Source organism: Lepus europaeus, chromosome X (assembly GCF_033115175.1).
Source record: "Lepus europaeus isolate LE1 chromosome X, mLepTim1.pri, whole genome shotgun sequence".
Lineage (NCBI taxonomy): Eukaryota > Metazoa > Chordata > Mammalia > Lagomorpha > Leporidae > Lepus > Lepus europaeus.
Genome location: NC_084850.1, coordinates 49110432 through 49128375, shown reverse-complemented (window position 1 = coordinate 49128375; position 17944 = coordinate 49110432). Strand labels below are relative to the sequence as shown.

Here is a 17944-nt window from a genome sequence, read left to right as displayed (position 1 = left end):
AAGGCTGTACCTAGTCACTAGGTACAGTCTTGCAACAAAATTGGTCAGACGGGTTTCCTCTTAGGAGTGTAGCTTCTGCCACTTATAGGTCCTTTTCCTTCAGGGTCATGATATTAGGAAGTAGCTACCATACTTGCAAATATTTTATACAAGTCATCTTTAGAGGATTCACGTAGCTTATTGAACTGCCTTTTTTTTCTACATCACAGCTCATAACACCTTAGAATGAATTTCAAGAACATCTATTATAATTTATCTCCCAATAGCAAGGTACTTTCATTTTGTAAGGAAAAAGAAACCTAAGGAATTATGTTCTTTCCTTCAAGGCACAATGGACTTTATTAAACAAGTAATTTCACAAGGCAATTCACTGTAATTTAATAGTTATTATCCAAATTAAGAGCTTATTTGATTTTTTTTTCTTTACTCTCAAAAATACAAGTTATACCATCTGGTGCCAAAACCCTTGGAGGTGGGGTCAAAAGTTTACTGGCATAACACATCAATATGGAACCATACTTGACAGGATACCTCAATAATGAGACTTTTAGTGAAAGGCTTACCTACTCCCATAAACCAAATTCTTTGCCATGATGCGCTGTTAATTTTGAGGATTCTGGGAAGTCACTGATAACATCAGGCAAGCTATCCACAGGAAGAAAGTACAGTACAACAAATGATGTACCTACCAATTGGTGAAAATTTCCTTCTGTATGTAAACCATAGACGAGCACTTATATCAGACAACAGCTTAGATTTTTCTGTAATTAAATGTGAAATTAAAATTAAATCACTATATCCCATCTAAAAATGCCTGCTTTTGACTTCTGCACCAGCATAACTTCATTTTCAAATAAGCAATAGCAATTCCAGTGTAATGGGGCTAGGAAAATTCATAGGAAATCCAGTCTCACATTAGCCAAATGGTTTCTTCCCACCTGTGTTTTGACCAGAACTACTTGACTGATCTAGTAATGTCAAGTGGTCCCTGTCTCCTTTTTACTGAGCTCCTTGGCCCTGGCAGTTACTAAAACTGAGCTCACGGCCAAACTGCAAGGGATGGGAAAAGAAAGGATCTAGAAAAGCCACTAATAGGGTACTCAGTCCTGAACTGAATGGTAATGATTGGTTGAGCGGCTCATCAGTACCCACTATCTGTTATTTGAAACTAGTGGTTTGTGTTTGTGTTTGTGTGCGTGCACATATATTCATATGCTCAAGAATTTAACTAAAGAGGAAATGTCCCTGTAAAGTAAATTACAATGTGTGAGAAGTTTATCCATAGTATCTAGTACAACCAGCATTTGTAATATAAATGAATATATAACATTAGGTATATTTTTTCAAAGCATGCTTTCTTATATTTTATGACATAAAGTTACTTCAATGGCCACAAATATGGCTTCCACACTTCCATCTGTTCTTCAACCACATATCCATATTTGGATTCTACAGAATTTATAGTCATTGCACTCTAAAGGAAGAAAGGGAAATTCAATTTTAGCCAATAGTTTCTTATTTTCTCTCTTCCCTTTCCTTTGAACAATTTGGAAATTTGATCTGTCTGCATTTTGCCTTTCCTTCATGGCCTCAGTGTTCTGGCACATTTTGAAAAACAGATGTGTAACAGTTAAGAGAAAGATTTCTAAAGTCATTCTGTGCCTAGGTTTGAACCCTGTCTCTGCTACTTACCAGCTGTGTAACCTTGTTACTTAACTTCCTGGGCTTCAGTCTCCTCATTCATAAAATGGAGAGAATAATACTACCTACTCCACAGGTACAAAATAATATACATAAAGTGCTTAGATGGTGCTTGACTTGGATGCAGTAAGTGACAAATGTTAGCTGGTATTATAAAAGGGGTCTTCAAAAGTTCATGGAAAGTATGTATTATGGAAAAACTATGCATGGCTTTCAAAATCTTTTTGCAGCAAAATAAACTTATCATTTAATTCCATTTTCCACAAGCTTTTTGAAGTACCCATCCTCTGAAATGTCCACACCACTCACTCACTCTTGCCTCTGATAGTCTCTATGCCTTCCAGCCTGGCTTTTTGCAGGGGAAGTTGCTTGGAATGTTAGCACTAATTTCACTTTGAAAGGCATTTCCCAACTTAATATTTGAATATGAGCATATCTGGCAACCTGGGGATTCCTGCTGTCAGGGAAAGCAAAATTAGAAGAGATTCTCTCCAATCCCCATGTCAAGCAATTATGAAGGAAGTTCAGATCCAGAAAGAGAAAGTGACTTACCTGAGTTGGGAGAAGAGTCTGAACACAAAAGGTCTCCTAACTGCTATCTCCAGGCTCTCTCCACTGTTCACAATTCATCAACCAAAATAAGGAGCCAGATTCAGGAGGAGCTGGGCAATGCCTAACTTCCCCTCCTGCCTTTTTGTCAGCTTCTTCTTGTCCCTTACTCCATGCTGAGGGCCTCTCAAGAGGACCTCACCTCAGAAAGACATGAATGTCAGAGCTGCCTCTTTCCAAGCTCGGCTTTACCTGGTTGCTGAATCATTAGCAGTTTCAGACTAAAAGACCTCTCTCAATCTATAAGAACGTAATGGCAGGGAAGAAAAAAAGTCAAGCCTTCTTTCTATCTAACTGCAGTGTCTAAAATTTCAATACAAAATTAGAACCAAGACAGTGGTACAGCAAGTCAAAGATCTAAAACCTAAGACCTTCCATACCTGATATTGTTTCTGACAACCATGGGTTGTTTGTTTAGAAGTCCCTGGGTGTTTTTATCTAGACAGACTAGGATGTGAGAGGAATGAGAAGTATTTAGCCCAGTTCCTAATTAGATAGCCCTCTGTGATACCAGGAGTGGCTCTGTGATTTTTTTTAAATCCAAGGCTTCTAGAATTTGGATGTTCTCCTTCAAGGAAAAGAATAAAAATATATTACTTTCACAAATTGTACAAAAATTTGTAACCCTGTGAACTCCCGTTCTAGGGCCTCTCGGTGCCTTGGATAGGGCTGGTACAAGCAAGGGGCCTAAGGCTTCAGCACCATTGGCTACAAGGCAAATTTGCTTGGGAGTAGCATTAGCACTGATCAAGGCAATGCTCTATCAACTCAGGTGCCCACCTCACTGGGGTTCTCACAGACAAATGCTCTCAAACCTTACCTGTTTTAAGGAGATGCTGCTTCCCCAAGATCCATACCAGCTCGTCTGTATCTGGAAATTCTTCTAGGTAGTCAGTGAAAATAGTAATCTGGTTTTCATACTTGGACAAAACTGAAAGAAAAGGAAAGAAACTTCAGTAAAAGTTTACACAGGGGACTTATACCTGTGCTTTACTGACCTTTACCTTTGCCCTAATGGTGAGAGCTTGAGTCTAATAAGAGTAAATAGTCTTCCTTGAAGAATAGACACAAACAGTCAAAATCCTTTAGTAGAGAGTTCCTCTTGACTATCTCTTTTGACCTTCCCTTTCTCATGGTCCCATTTAATACCATCTCTGAAAAAAAAAAACAATCTGGCCACAGTTACTCCAAAACTTTGGGGGTCGGCATCGTGGTGCAGCAGGTTAAACCACTGCGTGTGATGTCAGCGTCCCATATCAGAGTGCCTGCTGGAGTCCTGGCTGTTCTACTTCTGATTCAGCTCCCTGCTAATGTACCTGGAAAAGCAGTACATGATGGCCTAAGTGCTTGTGACCCTGCCATCCATGTCAGAGACTGGGACTGGGACTGGGACTGGGACTGGGAGAGGGAGAGGGAGAGGGAGGGGGAAAAAGATCACTTCTCCATCTTCTGGTTCACTCCCCATGGTCAGGGCTGAGCCAGGCCAAAGCCAGGAACCTGAACTCCATCTGGGGAACTCCATCAGGGGCCCAAGTACTTCGGCTATCATCTGTTGCTTTCCCATGTACATTAGCAGGGAGTTGGATCAGAAGTAGAGCAGATGGGACTCCAATCGGTGCTCATAGGGATCCAGACAGCGGCTTAAAGCACTGCTCCAGAGTGCCAGCCCCTATAAATAAATCTTTTAAAAAAGGAAAAAAAAATTTTTTTTATGGGACCTTTGTAAATAACCACTTCATGTAACTTCTCCAAGTGGGAGTGTCTCATGCTGATTGAATAATACTGGGTGCATACCTAACTCCTGCCCACATCACAGGGAGTACCACAAGGTTTCTATTATGAGTTTGCTCATGGCCAGTGGCTTAGGACTGTGACAAGCCTAGAAGATTGTTGAACTACAGAAATGGCAATATTTAGCTGGAATACCATATCCTTTTATAGAATTTTTATTTGCCATCTTATTCACACATGGCTTCTGCAAAGAAGGCTCTTGAGACTGATGATATTGTTCTTGGGATTCACAAATGATTATTGTGATACTGTGATATAATACAAAATAAATGTCTTTGAGATGGGCGCTGTAGCGTAATGGGTAAAGCCGCCGCCTCCAGTGCCGGCATCCCATATGGGTGCTGGAGTCTTGACTACTCCACTTCCCATCCAGCTCTCTGCTATGGCCTGGGATAGCAGTACAAGATGGCCCAAGTCCTTGGGCCCCTGCACCCATGTGGGAGACCCGGAAGAAGCTCCTGGCTCCTGGCTTAGGGTTGGAACAGGTCCAGCCATTGCGGCCATCTGGGGAGTGCACCAGCAAATGGAAGACCTCTTTCTCTCTCTCTCTCTCTTTGCTTCTCCTTCTCTCTGTGTGTAACTCTTTCAAGTAAATAAATAAATCTTTTAAAAAAAATAAATGCCTTGTCTCCATTCCCATTTTCTGGCACAGCGCTCCAAAAACTCTTGTAATTTCCTGAGAAATAGGGATGCTAGGTGAATCTTTTGTTCAGATATTTGGCTTTTGACCCCCAATTCCGGACTAAGGGCTCCTAATCGTTTGGAATTTCCTGGGTGATAAGAGCATCTTCGTGTTCCAATAAGGCAACTCTTAGTGAGTTCCTGGATGGGGGCTGGTCACCAGAATGACCAAGCTTAGATTCGAAAGCTTGAAACCTTCAGCTCTCTCCTACCATTCAGGAAGGGGAGAGGGGCTGCAGATGGAATCAAAAATAGATCCCGCTGACATGACAGAGCCTCCATAAACATTCCTCAGCTATGGGATAGGGAGCTTCTGAATTTCTAAAGAGTGCAGCAGCCTGGAAGGTAGTAGCGCTGGAAAGAGCAGGGAAGTTCCTTTCCCATTTATTGTGCCCTATGACCCTCTTCTGTCTGGCTGTTCATCTCCTTTGCAATATCCTTTATAATAAATGCATAAACGTAAGGAAAGTTTTCCTCAGTTCTGTGGGCCATCCTAGCCAATTATGGAACATAAGGGGGGGGGGGGCCCACAGGAACCCTAACTTATAGCCATGTGGTCAGAAGCAGAGTTCACAACTTGGGACTTGCAAATGACATCTGAAGTGGGGGCTGTCTTGTGGGACTGAATCTTTTAACTTGTGGGATCTGACTCTAACCCCAGGAGATACTGTCTAAATTGCACTAACTTACAGAATACACTAAAGAACTGCTTGGAGTGTGGTGAAAAACCTCCACACAAACAGTGTCAAAAGTGTTGAGAGTGTGGGCCAGGGTTGTGGTGCAGTAGGTTAAGCTGCCACTTGTTTGGCTGGTAACTCATATCTGAGGGATGGTTCAAAATCTAGCAGCAATGCTTCTGATCCACTTTCCTGTTAATGTGCCCAGAAAGGCTGTGGAAGATGGCTCAAGTACGTGGGCCCCTGCTACCCATGTGGGAGTCCAGGATGGCATTCCTGGCTCCTCACTTCAGCCTGGCAGTTGAAGCCATTTGAGGAGTGAAACAATGCGTGGAAGATGTCTCTCTCTCTCTGTATTTCAAATAAATATTTTTTAAAAAAGTGTTGAGCATCGAGTGTGAGAGTAGAAAAACAGTCTGGCTTTTTTTATCTCATACAACTATGTTTATTTCTCAGGATAAAGTAATCAAATAAAATATAAGCTGTCTTCAATAAGTTCATGGAAATGCATATTATGAAAAATCAATGCCAGGGTTTCAAAAACTTTGTTGCATCAAAACAAATGCATTACTTCCATTTTCCAGCGAACTTTTTGTAGTGTCCTCATATAACTAAATCTCTTTACTTCACAGGCTGTACTTTCAGAACTTAGGACCACATCATACCAGAGGAATTCAAATTCAAACTCACTTTTTACCACTTAGGGGGAAAGCATCCACTAAAAGACTCAAGACTGACTTAGGCTAGTCATGTGGCACAGCAAGTTAAGCCACTGTTTGGAACACCCACATCCCATATTAGAGTGCCTGGGTTTGAGGCCCACCTCTGCTTCTGATGCAGCTTTCTGCCAAGGTACATAAGAGGCAGCAGATGATGGCTCAAATACTTGAGTCCATCCATGCCACCCACATGGGAGACCAGGGTAGAGTTGCTGTCTCCTGGCTGGCCTGGTATAGCCTCAGATGTCGCAGGCATTTGGGGAGTGAACCAGAGGATGCAGATTCTCTCTCTCTCTCTCTCCCCATCCCTTTCAAAAAAAAAAAAAGAATAAATAGACATTTGTCTGAAAGACTTATGAACAGATCCTATCTCCAAAGTTCTTTATAATTTTCCAAGAGAAAAAATGTTGTAGTTGCACATAAGTTTCCAAGCCGGCCCACAGAAACCTACTTTAACCTATAACCAGAAAAAATAAATTGATAGTATGTTTCACATTTATGGTGCTATTTCTATGAGAAAAATATCTTTCCAAGTTCAAAACCAAAATACCCAACACACCTTCCCTCAGCTTTTAGAGCCTCCCTTGCCCTTCTGGGTAGAGGAGCTCAGAAACAGAAAGGGTTCTGTTTCTCCCAAGGTAGTCCCTAAAAGTCATATAGCAAATGACATGATGAGATATGTTTATCTTACTTGAAAGTTGTTTTGCTTTGTTTCCTAAAGCAGGTGCATGCTGTTTTCACAGAAATAAAGGTTCCTATATATAAATGAGTCTTTTCTGATTATGAAAACAGCTTCACATGTTCAAAATACTTTGTTGTAAGTTGAATTTATAATTTGTACAGGCACTTTTAGAAACACAGCTAACCAGGCACAGAACCTTTCTTGAAACATATTATAGAATTCCAATCTTTGGAGGATTTAAGTAACCTTTCTCAATATGTTTTAATTACCATGATGATAGTCTCTACAATGTTTCAAACTTAAGGATGTTAGACATCAAACAGCCAGGGGACTGCACTGTGGCATAGCGGATAAAGACCTTGCCTGCAGTGCCTGCATCCCATATGGTTGCCAGTTGAGTCCATTAAAGATTTATTTATTTATTTGAAAGAGTGCTCAGAGTGAGAAGGAAAGGCAGAGAGTGAAAAAGAGAGAGACAGACAGACAGAAGGTCTTCCATCCAGTAGTTCACTCCCCAATTCGAGCAACGGCCAAAGCTTCACCACCGATCCGAAGCCAGGAGCCAGGAGCTTCCTCCGGTCTTCCTACACGGGTGCAGGGGCCCAAGGACTTGGGCCATCCTCTACTGCTTCCCCAGGCCACAGCAGAGAGCTGGATTGGAAGTGGAGCAGCCAGGTCTCGAACCAGCACCCATATGGGAGGTCGGCACTGCAGGCAGCAGCTTTATCCACTACGCCACAGCACCAGCCCCTCTCTTTCAGTCTTTCCTCTTCTCTCTGTAACTTTACCTTTCAAATAAATAAATAAATCCTTTAAAAAAAGGAAATCAAACAGCCATCTCATTCCCCAGCAAAAACTCATCACTACCTAATCTGCCAGGGAGCCTGTGCCCTCTTAGCCTCTCTGCTTGCTGGCCTCAGCGCCTGGCCCGTGCCCAGGAAATACCAAGCTAAAAATGATCACCCAGCTCAGGCCATCCCCAGGAGGTGGTAGACCGAGGCGGGGTAAATCACGCTGTGTACCTCCCCACCCTACTGTCTGCCCCTCACGGCCAATAGAAAGTTGCAAATGCATATCCAGTGTAGCCCAAAAGGAGAAAGAAAAGCAGAGAATAAGTATCTTGAGAAGAGTATGGGAAAAGAGCAACCCCTCTGGCATTGCCCTCGTAGGGGTAAGGAAGGGTGGCACTGGATGAATGTACAGCATGTTTGCATATAAGCCTTGGGTCTTTTTTTAGTACTGGCTGAAAAGAAATCGTTTCTCTATCGCCAACCCTCTGTTGGTGACTCACTACCCAGCTATCTGGTCGAATTAGTACAGCCCTTTAAAGCCCGTGACAACTGCCCTGCTTCTTTGGGGATGGCTCTGATCAAGATGGTAGCCAAAAAATTCAACTCTCGCTCGTCACCCCCTCTCAGGCCTAGCTAGGTCAGCAAGAAGGTCATTGCCATCTAGACTCTTCTGGATTCTCCTCTTAGAAGACAGACTCCCAGAATGCAGTTTGGCAGGCCATAGGCAGCCCTGAGTCGAACTTACATGTATGGAACAAGTAAATGCCAGAAGGAATATGCAAGTGACAAAGTGAAGAGCAAGGGAGTCTGGGATCAACAGGCCCTACACAAAGAGAATTCAGGCAGATGAAAAAGCAATCTGGGAAGTGGCTCAAGCATAGAAATGAAACCTCATTTGCAACACAATCAACTTCTAGCACTCAAAAACCACAAATTACACAAATTGTCTTGCCTTAAAATGTTAACTAACCAAACATTAGCCTGAGTTCCCTGCTCTTTCAGCCTGCTTAAAGAGACAGAGGTAGAGCTGCAAAGGTGTAGTCCGGTGGAACAAAAATTCACTTCCACAAGGTCTGAGGGACAAACTGGCTGCACCCTGTTCTGTTTTGCTTTAGACTGTGCTGGGTTATCTTCATGGCCAGCTAATCACTAGACCAAGATTTCCTTAAACTCCTGGAACTGAAAAGTCTCCTAGACTTGGCCACAGGGCTCTGTGTACATGTTGAAGCATGTCTTCAACACTCAGCCAGGCAGTTGATGACTCTGACTTACTCTTCACTTCCTGCTGGTACAGAGCTCAAATTCAACCCCTGTGAGTGCTTAGGACCTGTTCAGATCTTTCCTGACCTGGGTACAGCCCTGGGAATGCACACAGCCCTATGCATGCACATGATCTTCTAGAATATGCTCAAACCTATTAAAGCTTCCAGGAATGTCATTTTTCCCCAGCTTTTCCTAAAACTTTCTGGTTAGCTGGAAATGTTATCCACTGCCTCAGGCACCTGAGATGTTAATCAATGGTGCTTGATGGTTTTCCAAAAAAAAAAAAAAAGGCCCTAGGAAAAAGACTTTCTGCAGCTTCAAGTCAGGTGAAATAAATAGTCTTGTAAGTGAGGTCTTCCAGGAAGAAGACCTGCAAAAATGCGCTCCAACCCCATTCTGTCTCCTCTGATGGCTGCCAGGCTTGCTGAATTTCCCTGTGATTGCAGACTGCTGATTTTCAAGGCTACTGCAGAGTTGGGGAGCAAGAGATGAGAATAGGGCAAGTGAAAACACCAGAAAGCTCACTGTTCTTACCAATGTGCAGCTGTTTTTCTTAAATGTTTCCTGGATTGCTACAAGCCTTTATTTTGTTTCAAGTCCTGAAGAAGTTGATTCTGAGGATTTCTGCCAATTTATTTGTTGCTTTATGGAGAGACTGCAGAGGGCTTCACCATGCCATTTTTTTGCTGATATTTTACTTTTCATTGATTAACTACATTTCTAAAGGTTATTTTGGAGAATTGCAAGTAAATGAGAAAATAGCTTTGAAAAACAAATTTTTCTGATAGGGTTTAACAAAGACACTTGGACATCAAGGTTCCCAGATTCTGTAGGGCTTATGCTAAAGAAAGAAATATCACAAACTCTCCAAAGTGAAATCAAAACACCACAGAATTTCAGGGCCAGCAGCGGCCTGAGACACAAGGTAACTTCCTTGTAGGTCACCAGAGGCTAACCTGTCAGGATATTGCTGGTTCAAAAACAGCCTTTTCAGCAATACATTCAAGGGACCTTCAAAAAGTTCATGGAAAATGCATTTCAAATGTGTTTATTTTGGTACTAAACAATTTTGAGAGGCAGGCACTGTGGTGTAGCAGGTAAATCCACCACCTGCAGTGCTAGCATCCCATATGGACTCTGGTTTGTGTCCTGGCTGCTCCACTTCTGATCCAGCTCTCTGCTATGGCCTGGGAAAGCAGTAGAAGATGGCCTGAGTGCTTGGGCCCCTGCACCCACGTGGGAGATCTGGAAGAAGCTCCTGGCTCCTGGCTTCGGATGGGCGCAGCTCTGGCCTTTGTGGCCAGTTGGGGAGTGAACCAGCAGATGGAGGACCTCTCTCTCTCTCTCTCTCTCTCCCTCTCCCTCTCCCTGCCTCTCCTCTCTCTGTGTAACTCTTTCAAATAAATAAATAAATCTTTTTAAAAAAAATTTGAAATGTGTCCTTTTTTTACAATATACAATTTCTATGAACTTTCTGAAGTCTGCATTTCTCAATTTTTTTGCACCAAAATAAATTTTTACATTTTAATTCAACTTTCCATGAACTTTTTAAAGGGCCCTTGTACATATTTAATATGCTGTCGGGTCACATCTTCACAAACAGAAGAAAAGGTCCAGAGAGGGACAGACACAGTAATGGGTGACTGATCCTTGCTGTTTTGTTCCATAAACTTTACAGGGTACCTACTATATGCAAAGCACAGAGGACAAAACACCAGCGTGTTACAGCCTCCATTCTCCAAAAGCGGAGGGGATACATTTGGAAACAACTAACAACAGGGAGTGCAGTACGAGAACGGAAAGTGGTGTGAAATGGGGTGGGGAGACAAATAATTAATTCCTACTGGGGTTCAGTGGGCTTTTCACCATCTAGAAAGGCTGGCATCAGAGCTGGGCCTTAATGGAAACAAGATATAAGTGGGAAGGGGGAAGGGAGGAAATTCCTGGATGAGGGAACACCAAAGGGACCTGGCAAGCAGCTGAGTGTGGGTGGGGCAGGGGAGAGTGAGACGCAGAGAGTCAAAAATAACTTACAGTTTTCAAGTGAGGTGATGAGACGGCGGCAGGAAAACATGAAGAGTGTGTAGGGAGAAGCTCGGTGGAGACCAACACAAGTCAGACTTGCAGATTTACTTAACAAAGGGACAGGTTTTTAAATAACAAGTGAAGATGAAGTGGTTCTGCATAGGGAATTGGAAGAGGCTTGGTGGCTAGAAGGCTGGGTAGCAGAGCCTAGGAAGGCACGGAAAAGGCAGAAGACCTAAGGCTCTGACACAGCCTAAAGGGCGCTCTCACCCGCTTCCTCCTGGGTTCACTTAACTGGCCTGTTCTTCTGCCCACCTACACACATTCCCTTCCCCGTCTTCTCGTGTCTTCCTCTCTGTGCCCTGCTTTTCCGACAACCAAGAACTTAGAAAAACAGACAGCATGGAGATTCCTCAGAAATATGAAAATAGATCTACCATATGACCCACTCTTGGGAATTTACCAAAAAAATTAAGTCAGCATATGAAAGAGTTATCTGTACCCCCATGTTTATAGCAGCTCAACTCACAATAGCCAAGATATGGGATCAACCCAGATGTTCATCAACTGATGACAGGACAAATTGTGGTATATATACATGATGCAATACGATTCAGCCATAAAAAAGAATGAAATCTTGTCTTTTGCAAAAAAAAAAAGGATGCAATTGGAGATCATTATGCTTACTGAAATAAGCCAGTCCCCAAAAGACAAATAAATATGTTTTCTCTCATTTGCAGTAACTAACACATAGAGTACTAAAAAGAAAAAAAAAATGTAATGTGGGGCCGGGGTTGTTGTGTAGCAGGTAAAGCAGCTGCCTGTATTGCCAGCATCCCATATGGGCGCCAGTTTGTGTCTCGGCTTCTCCACTTCTCACCCTCCCTCCTCCTTCCTTTGCTATTTTTCTTTTTTTTTTTCTTCATGATTTCTAATTTTAATTCAACTGCTATACCCAATTTTGCTTTGTAACAATAAGAAAACGTTCCTATCAAAATTACATCGTGATGTTAAGTACAGGTTTTTTGTTTGGATACAGCTCTAAAAAATGTTGGCACCAAATGCATTTAAAAAGTTTTAAGGCTTAATAAAAATACAGACTAGTAATTTCTTAATGCAGCCTAGACTTTGAGAACAGGATGCTAACACTATTTAAACTTCCAAGTACAGACAGTCCCCAGCATAGAACACATCTTTCAGATGCATTTGATGATACCACCCCTGGACTCCAGCTCCTCCCAGCACCCACCCTGCCCAGGGGCTACTGCTCTGGTTCCCCATTCCCCAAAACCCCCAGCTTCCACTCAGGTGGAAAGAACTAGAGCCTTCCTGTCACCTGCCTGAGAGAGGGGACTGGGGGCAGCCACAGGGCAATCCAATTTGGAATTCGTTACAAACAGCAACAAACGGCCTCATTTCCACCCTTAGGCTATTTCCCTGTAAGCTAACAAGTCAGTGTGTTTGGGCTTCAAGTTCAGCACCATCTAAGGTGCCCTCCCTACCCCCACAATGCTCTTAATTCTTAGAAACCACTGAACCAAGCCACCTGCAGTACCTCTAAGGCTGCACTGAGTAAGTGTGCCTTGGCTCTAAAGTCTTTGGACACCACCAGGCGGAAAATGGTCTTTGGTGGATAAAGCCTGTGCAGACCCCTCAGTGTGCCAGGAACAGGAAGTGGAAGGTGGGAGCAGGCACTTAAGCAGCTAGGGTGAAGGGAGCGTGGCTGAACACAGCAAAGGCTTTTCTGAAGCTTAATAATGATTTAGAGTTTTCTAGTCCTGGTGCTGGCTGTGCAGGAACTCAGAGCAGTGGGGACACCCCCCAGACTGGGAAGACAGCCCTCTGGGGTGACTGGAAGGGGCTCAGACAGGCCCAGGATCTCTGTTCCTGCTGGCAAACGACTTAATCTCTAGTCATTTGCATTGAGGATGAGTGGAGGTTCTACAAAGTGCTTCTTCCTCCTCTTTGGTGACTTTTTCTGGAGAGGTGCTGGAAACAGAATAGGGTCAAGAGTCATTTACACGAGGATGTATTTTAAGACAGCTTCTCAGATACTAAAGAAGCCTAACTAAGAGCCCAGGTCCTCAAGTCTCTCCTTCCCACCAACTAATTACAGAAGAATCTAAATAAGCCTGTCAGTGATAGCTGTGGGCCCCAGAAGAGCCCTGGCTTGTGAGAAGAACTATTCACATCCCCAGTGAAGAACAAAGGCTGGGGCCAGAGCTATGGTATAGTGGGTAAAGCTGCCACCTGCCTTGCAGGAACTCCATATGGGTGCCGGTTCAAGACCCTGCTGCTCCACTTCTGATCCAGCTCTCTGCTATGGCAGTAGAAGCTGTAGAAGTAGCAGAAGATGGCCCAAGTGCTTGGGCCCCCACACCCATGAGGGAGACCCAGAAGAAGCTCCTGGTTCCTGGCTTCGGAATGGCCCAGCCCTGGCCGTTTCGGTCATCTGGGTAGTGAACCAGTGGATGGAAGATCGATCTCTCTCTCTCTCTCTCTCTCTCTCTCTTTCTCTCTCTCTCTCCCTGTGTGTGTGTGTGTAACTCTGAATTTCAGATAGATAGATAGATAGATAGATATTAAAAAAGAAAAATAGACCAGGCAACAATTCTTAGCATTTCAATTTTTACATTCAAAATTGTTAGTTTTTATGAACTTAGTAAGTCACAGCCTAGCAATGCTAGGTTGTCAAATAATGCAAAATACATGAATGATTTATCTATAGATCAGTACAAACTCTGAGTCCCTAAAAGAATAGTATCCTTTTTAGACTTATATTGGAGAATCTTAACCAAAGGGTTAACATTCAGCCAGAGATGACTTCATAAGGGTCTGTTTAACTGACTTGTGTTAGAGCACAAGAGGTTGCATGTGACAAATTTTAGAGCAAGTCAGAAAAGTAATAACCAGTCCAGTTGGCAAAGGACCAATGTTAAGGGGGTAACACCCATGGATTTTCACCTAGAAAAGTCAATAGGGCTGTAGGTAACCACTTGGGTATAGAGAATACAATAGTGTTTAGAGATTCCAATCAATTCATCCCAGTGATGTAACAGTAATTCCACTGACAAATGTAATACAATACTGAGTTGTTTCTGAGTTTTCTTTAAAGGGATGCTTTCTGAAAACTTCTTGCCTTATAAGTGTATGTTTGTTGTGGTGGTGGTTTTCACTTAGGCACAAATTGCTGCCTGCTGTCTGATGACTGAAATGCACTTGAAAACTTCCACAAGGAAATTGGATTTCATGTGCAAACTGGTCAAGAATGCACCTAACACATAGACTATTTCACCTCCACACTGCTGCCTCTTTTTGCTTTTGATAACTCTGATATTTTTGGAGAACTGCATCTTTTCAGAAAGAAGAAAAAGACTAAGTTTGAGAGGAGAGTCTAAATGCCTCCATGATTAAAAAAAAATCAGTACTCAGAAGATGGCACCATTGAAAAGGCTATTATCTTTGTTGATAAGGCACTCAGAAAGGGGTAACCCACTGGATTCATGAATGGAGAAAAATCCTTGACTGGCTATATAATGCAAGACTTGAGGCATGTCTTCCACAAACTGAGATGGGAATCACCTTGATTCTTCATCAAAAGGGTTTTTAAATTTTTTTATTAACATGCAATATTTGTAAATTTTTTTTTACAGTGCAGTGCCTCAACACATGCACACAGCATAAGCTGACCAATTCAGGCAACTGGCTCCTACATCTCCCTTTCATTTCTCCACACCCAGAGGCTGCATGCTCTCTCTCATCAACCTGCTAGTCAGTTGTCACTGAATAACTGGAGGCTCTTGCTGTGGCCCAGGAGTGCAGTGGAGGATGGCCCAAGTCCTTGGGCCCTGCACCCACATGGGAGACCAGGAGAAGCACCTGGCTCCTGGCTTCGGATCAGCACGCGGGCCGCAGCGGCCATTGGGGGGTGAACCAACAGAAAAGGAGGACCTTTCTCTCTGTCTCTCTCACTGTCCACTCTGCCTGTCAAAAAGAAAAAGAAAAAGTGCAGTTGTATTCGCAAGGGAAACAGTTTCACATTAGTGCTACTTGCCACTGCCAAGTGACAGAGTGGGTCAGAAGTGAGCCTCCTATTTTATCTTCAAATGTGAACACTAAAATCAAACTAAAAGGCTGTAATACTCAAAGACTGATCTCTTGGGTCATATAGGAATAAAGATGCAGGGACAATATTTAGTCAAAATGAATATTGTGCTAACTAATTTTCTCTAACATTCAGCATGGTGAGGAAAATAGAAAAGGAGGAAACATCTCTCATCCCTGTTAGAAATAGCTCTAGCCTAAGAAATTCCAAAATTTAGATTCTAGTCCCACCCTGCCATTAAATGACTATGTGAACTTGGAGAACCTACTGCACTTCTTTGGGCCTCAAATTCTCTACAGCATATCATCATTTATCAGTGAATTGTGAAAATCTATACAGTGGGTTGCAATCACCATTTTTAAAAAATGAAATTGAACAGGAGCCATCATTGTCACACAGTGGTTTACGCTGTTGCCTGCAATGTGGGCATCCCATATGAGTGCCATTTCAAGTCCTCGCTGCTCCACTTCCAATCCAGCTCCCTGCTAATGCTCCTGGGAAAGCAGCAGAAGATGGCCCAAGTACTTGGGCCCCTACCACCCATGTGGGAGACCTAAATGTAGTTCTAGGCTCCTGGTTTTGGCCTAGCCCAGCCCCAGCCATTGTGGCCATTTGGGTAGTGAACCAATGGATGGAAGATCTCTCTCTCTCTCTCTCTCTCTCTCTCTCTGACTCACCCTCTCTAACACTGCCTTTCAAATAAATAAATCCTTTTTAAAAATGAAGTTGAATAAAAAAGAAAATATTGAACTATGTTGCACATAATGATAAGTATTATTTCATGAAACTTGTTTGTACATAAACCAGGTTGCAATTTAAAATGCATTTTTCTTTCTTTTTAAATATTTTTCATTCTTAATTATTATTTAATTGAACAAATTTATGGGATACAGTGTGATAATTCAACTCATATTCAATGTGTGAAGAACACACCAGGTCCAGGTTGGTAATTCTGATTTAGTACCCATTATCTAACCTCCCTCCAACCCCCTTCCCCCTCTGCATCCTATCCCCCACCTTTCCTGGCCTCTCATTATCATTATCCTATGTTCAGATCATCATTTTTAGGCTTCAACGTATGATAGGAGAACATGCAGTGTTTGTCTTTCTAGGTCTGGCTTATTTTACTTAACACAATGTCCTTCACAAAATGTGTTTTTCACTGTGTTGTTGTGATTAAAAAAAAATCACTTGTCACTTGCTGCTGTTTAAATTAATAAAAATGAAATAATTTGGTTCCTCAGTTGTACCAGTCACATTTCAGACACTCAATAACTATATGTGATTAGTGGCTATGATAATAAACAGCACAAATACAGGCCACTTTCATCACTTCAGAGAACTCTACTGGATAGTTCTATTCTAAAAGCTTTTCTTTGGTTTCATAGAAGATAGAAGTAGGAGGAGTTGTTAAAAAATATTCCAAGCTCTAGGAAGAGGTGATGGGTTCATTTGTCTCTCTCTTTTTAAGAGTGTGCATGTGAATTTCTAAATAAATGAATCAACAATTATTTATTAGCATATGAACATCTTTCTGTGAGGAATACAGAAGAAACATCTTCATAAACATTCTCTAAATGGGAAGAGAACCAGCTAAAGCATCATAAAACCACAATCTAATTAAAGATATAAGCCTCTGTAATAATAAAAGGCAGTATATAGGCAAGGGTTGACAATAACCAGTACTGTCAAAATTCAGAAAAGGCATGGGGAATGATGAGCATTGGAGTCATCAGGAAAGATTTCAAGAAGGAAGTAGGATTTGAACTGGTTCTTAAATTTATTGCTTGGATTTTGATGAGCAGAGATAAGAGAGGAGGTTATGCCAGATAAGGGGAACAAAGTGGGCATGCAAGCTTTGGAGAAGGAGGTAGGTTCTAGGGAATACAGACAAATGAAATTATAGAAGTGCCATGGGACTGGATTGCCGAGGGTGTAAAACAAGCTACTGAAGTCCAACTCTTTGTAAGGCCACTGACAGTTTTCAAAGGATTTTCATATGATCCTGGAGGCATACTCATAAGATAGGCAGGGCAGAGACCATTACCTCTACTTTAGAATTGAGCAAACTGAGTCTTGAAGAAGTGAAATGATTTTTCCAAGGTTAGATGGCTAGTAAGCAGTATATCCAGGATTCATACTGAGCTAATAATATTCTCCATCCAGTATCCTGCCCAACATATGTAGCTGTTATGATGAAAGCTGGAGTAAAGGCACTGGAGACAAGGAGATCAATGAGAAAAATGTTGCAATAATCCAGGCATAAAGTGTTGAAGGCATGGCCTAGGTGGCAAGAAACCAGATGCTCTGGTTATATAACATGCTATAAAACAAACTGACAATGCAGTTCCCACTGTTTATAGGGGAGAGTAAGAGTAGACAGTCTGAGGTCAGAACACTATAGTTATATTTAACTGGAAGTGATCTAAACTAACCCCAAAGGAATAAATATTAACAATATAATTCACATACTGTGTCCGGATTTTTCCAGTCAACGGGAGGCAATGTTTTGGACACAGTTCCTAAGCAAACAACCCTTTACATGTCTATGCATTTTTATAAAACATTTCTGTCTTGGTAGTATTTCTCTTCCTTGTCAATTTCAGTTTTTATTTATCAGCGCTAACTGGTCATATGATCTGTTACCTCATCCAGATTTTCAGAAGAAAAGACTGGTGCAAAAAGGTCAAGGAGCTAAAGGCCTTGGAGTTTTTCCACACTATGAAGTAAAACTATCAGCCTAGAAATTAATTACTTAATAATGATTTACTAGGATATACCATTGCCAGACTAATTTTAGAGATCTCTCTGCTGGCATCACTAAACTGCTAAAAAAAAAAACCAAACAAAAACAAACAAACAAAAAAAAACCTTCCATACACTTCCAAGATTTTTCCACC

The 17944-nt window shown here is 42.1% G+C and overlaps 1 protein-coding gene across 1 annotated transcript in view; it reads right to left on the bottom strand.

Annotated features, from left to right (window-relative positions):
- Window positions 1-17944, bottom strand: part of ATG4A (autophagy related 4A cysteine peptidase) — a 63573-nt gene that overhangs the window by 18046 nt on the left and 27583 nt on the right. Inside the window, exons 2-3 of the mRNA XM_062184583.1 lie at window positions 3131-3241; window positions 690-761 (exon numbers count right to left, since the gene is read on the bottom strand). Of these exons, the coding sequence (XP_062040567.1) occupies window positions 690-761; window positions 3131-3241 (183 nt within the window). The remainder of the gene's footprint in view (window positions 1-689; window positions 762-3130; window positions 3242-17944) is intronic.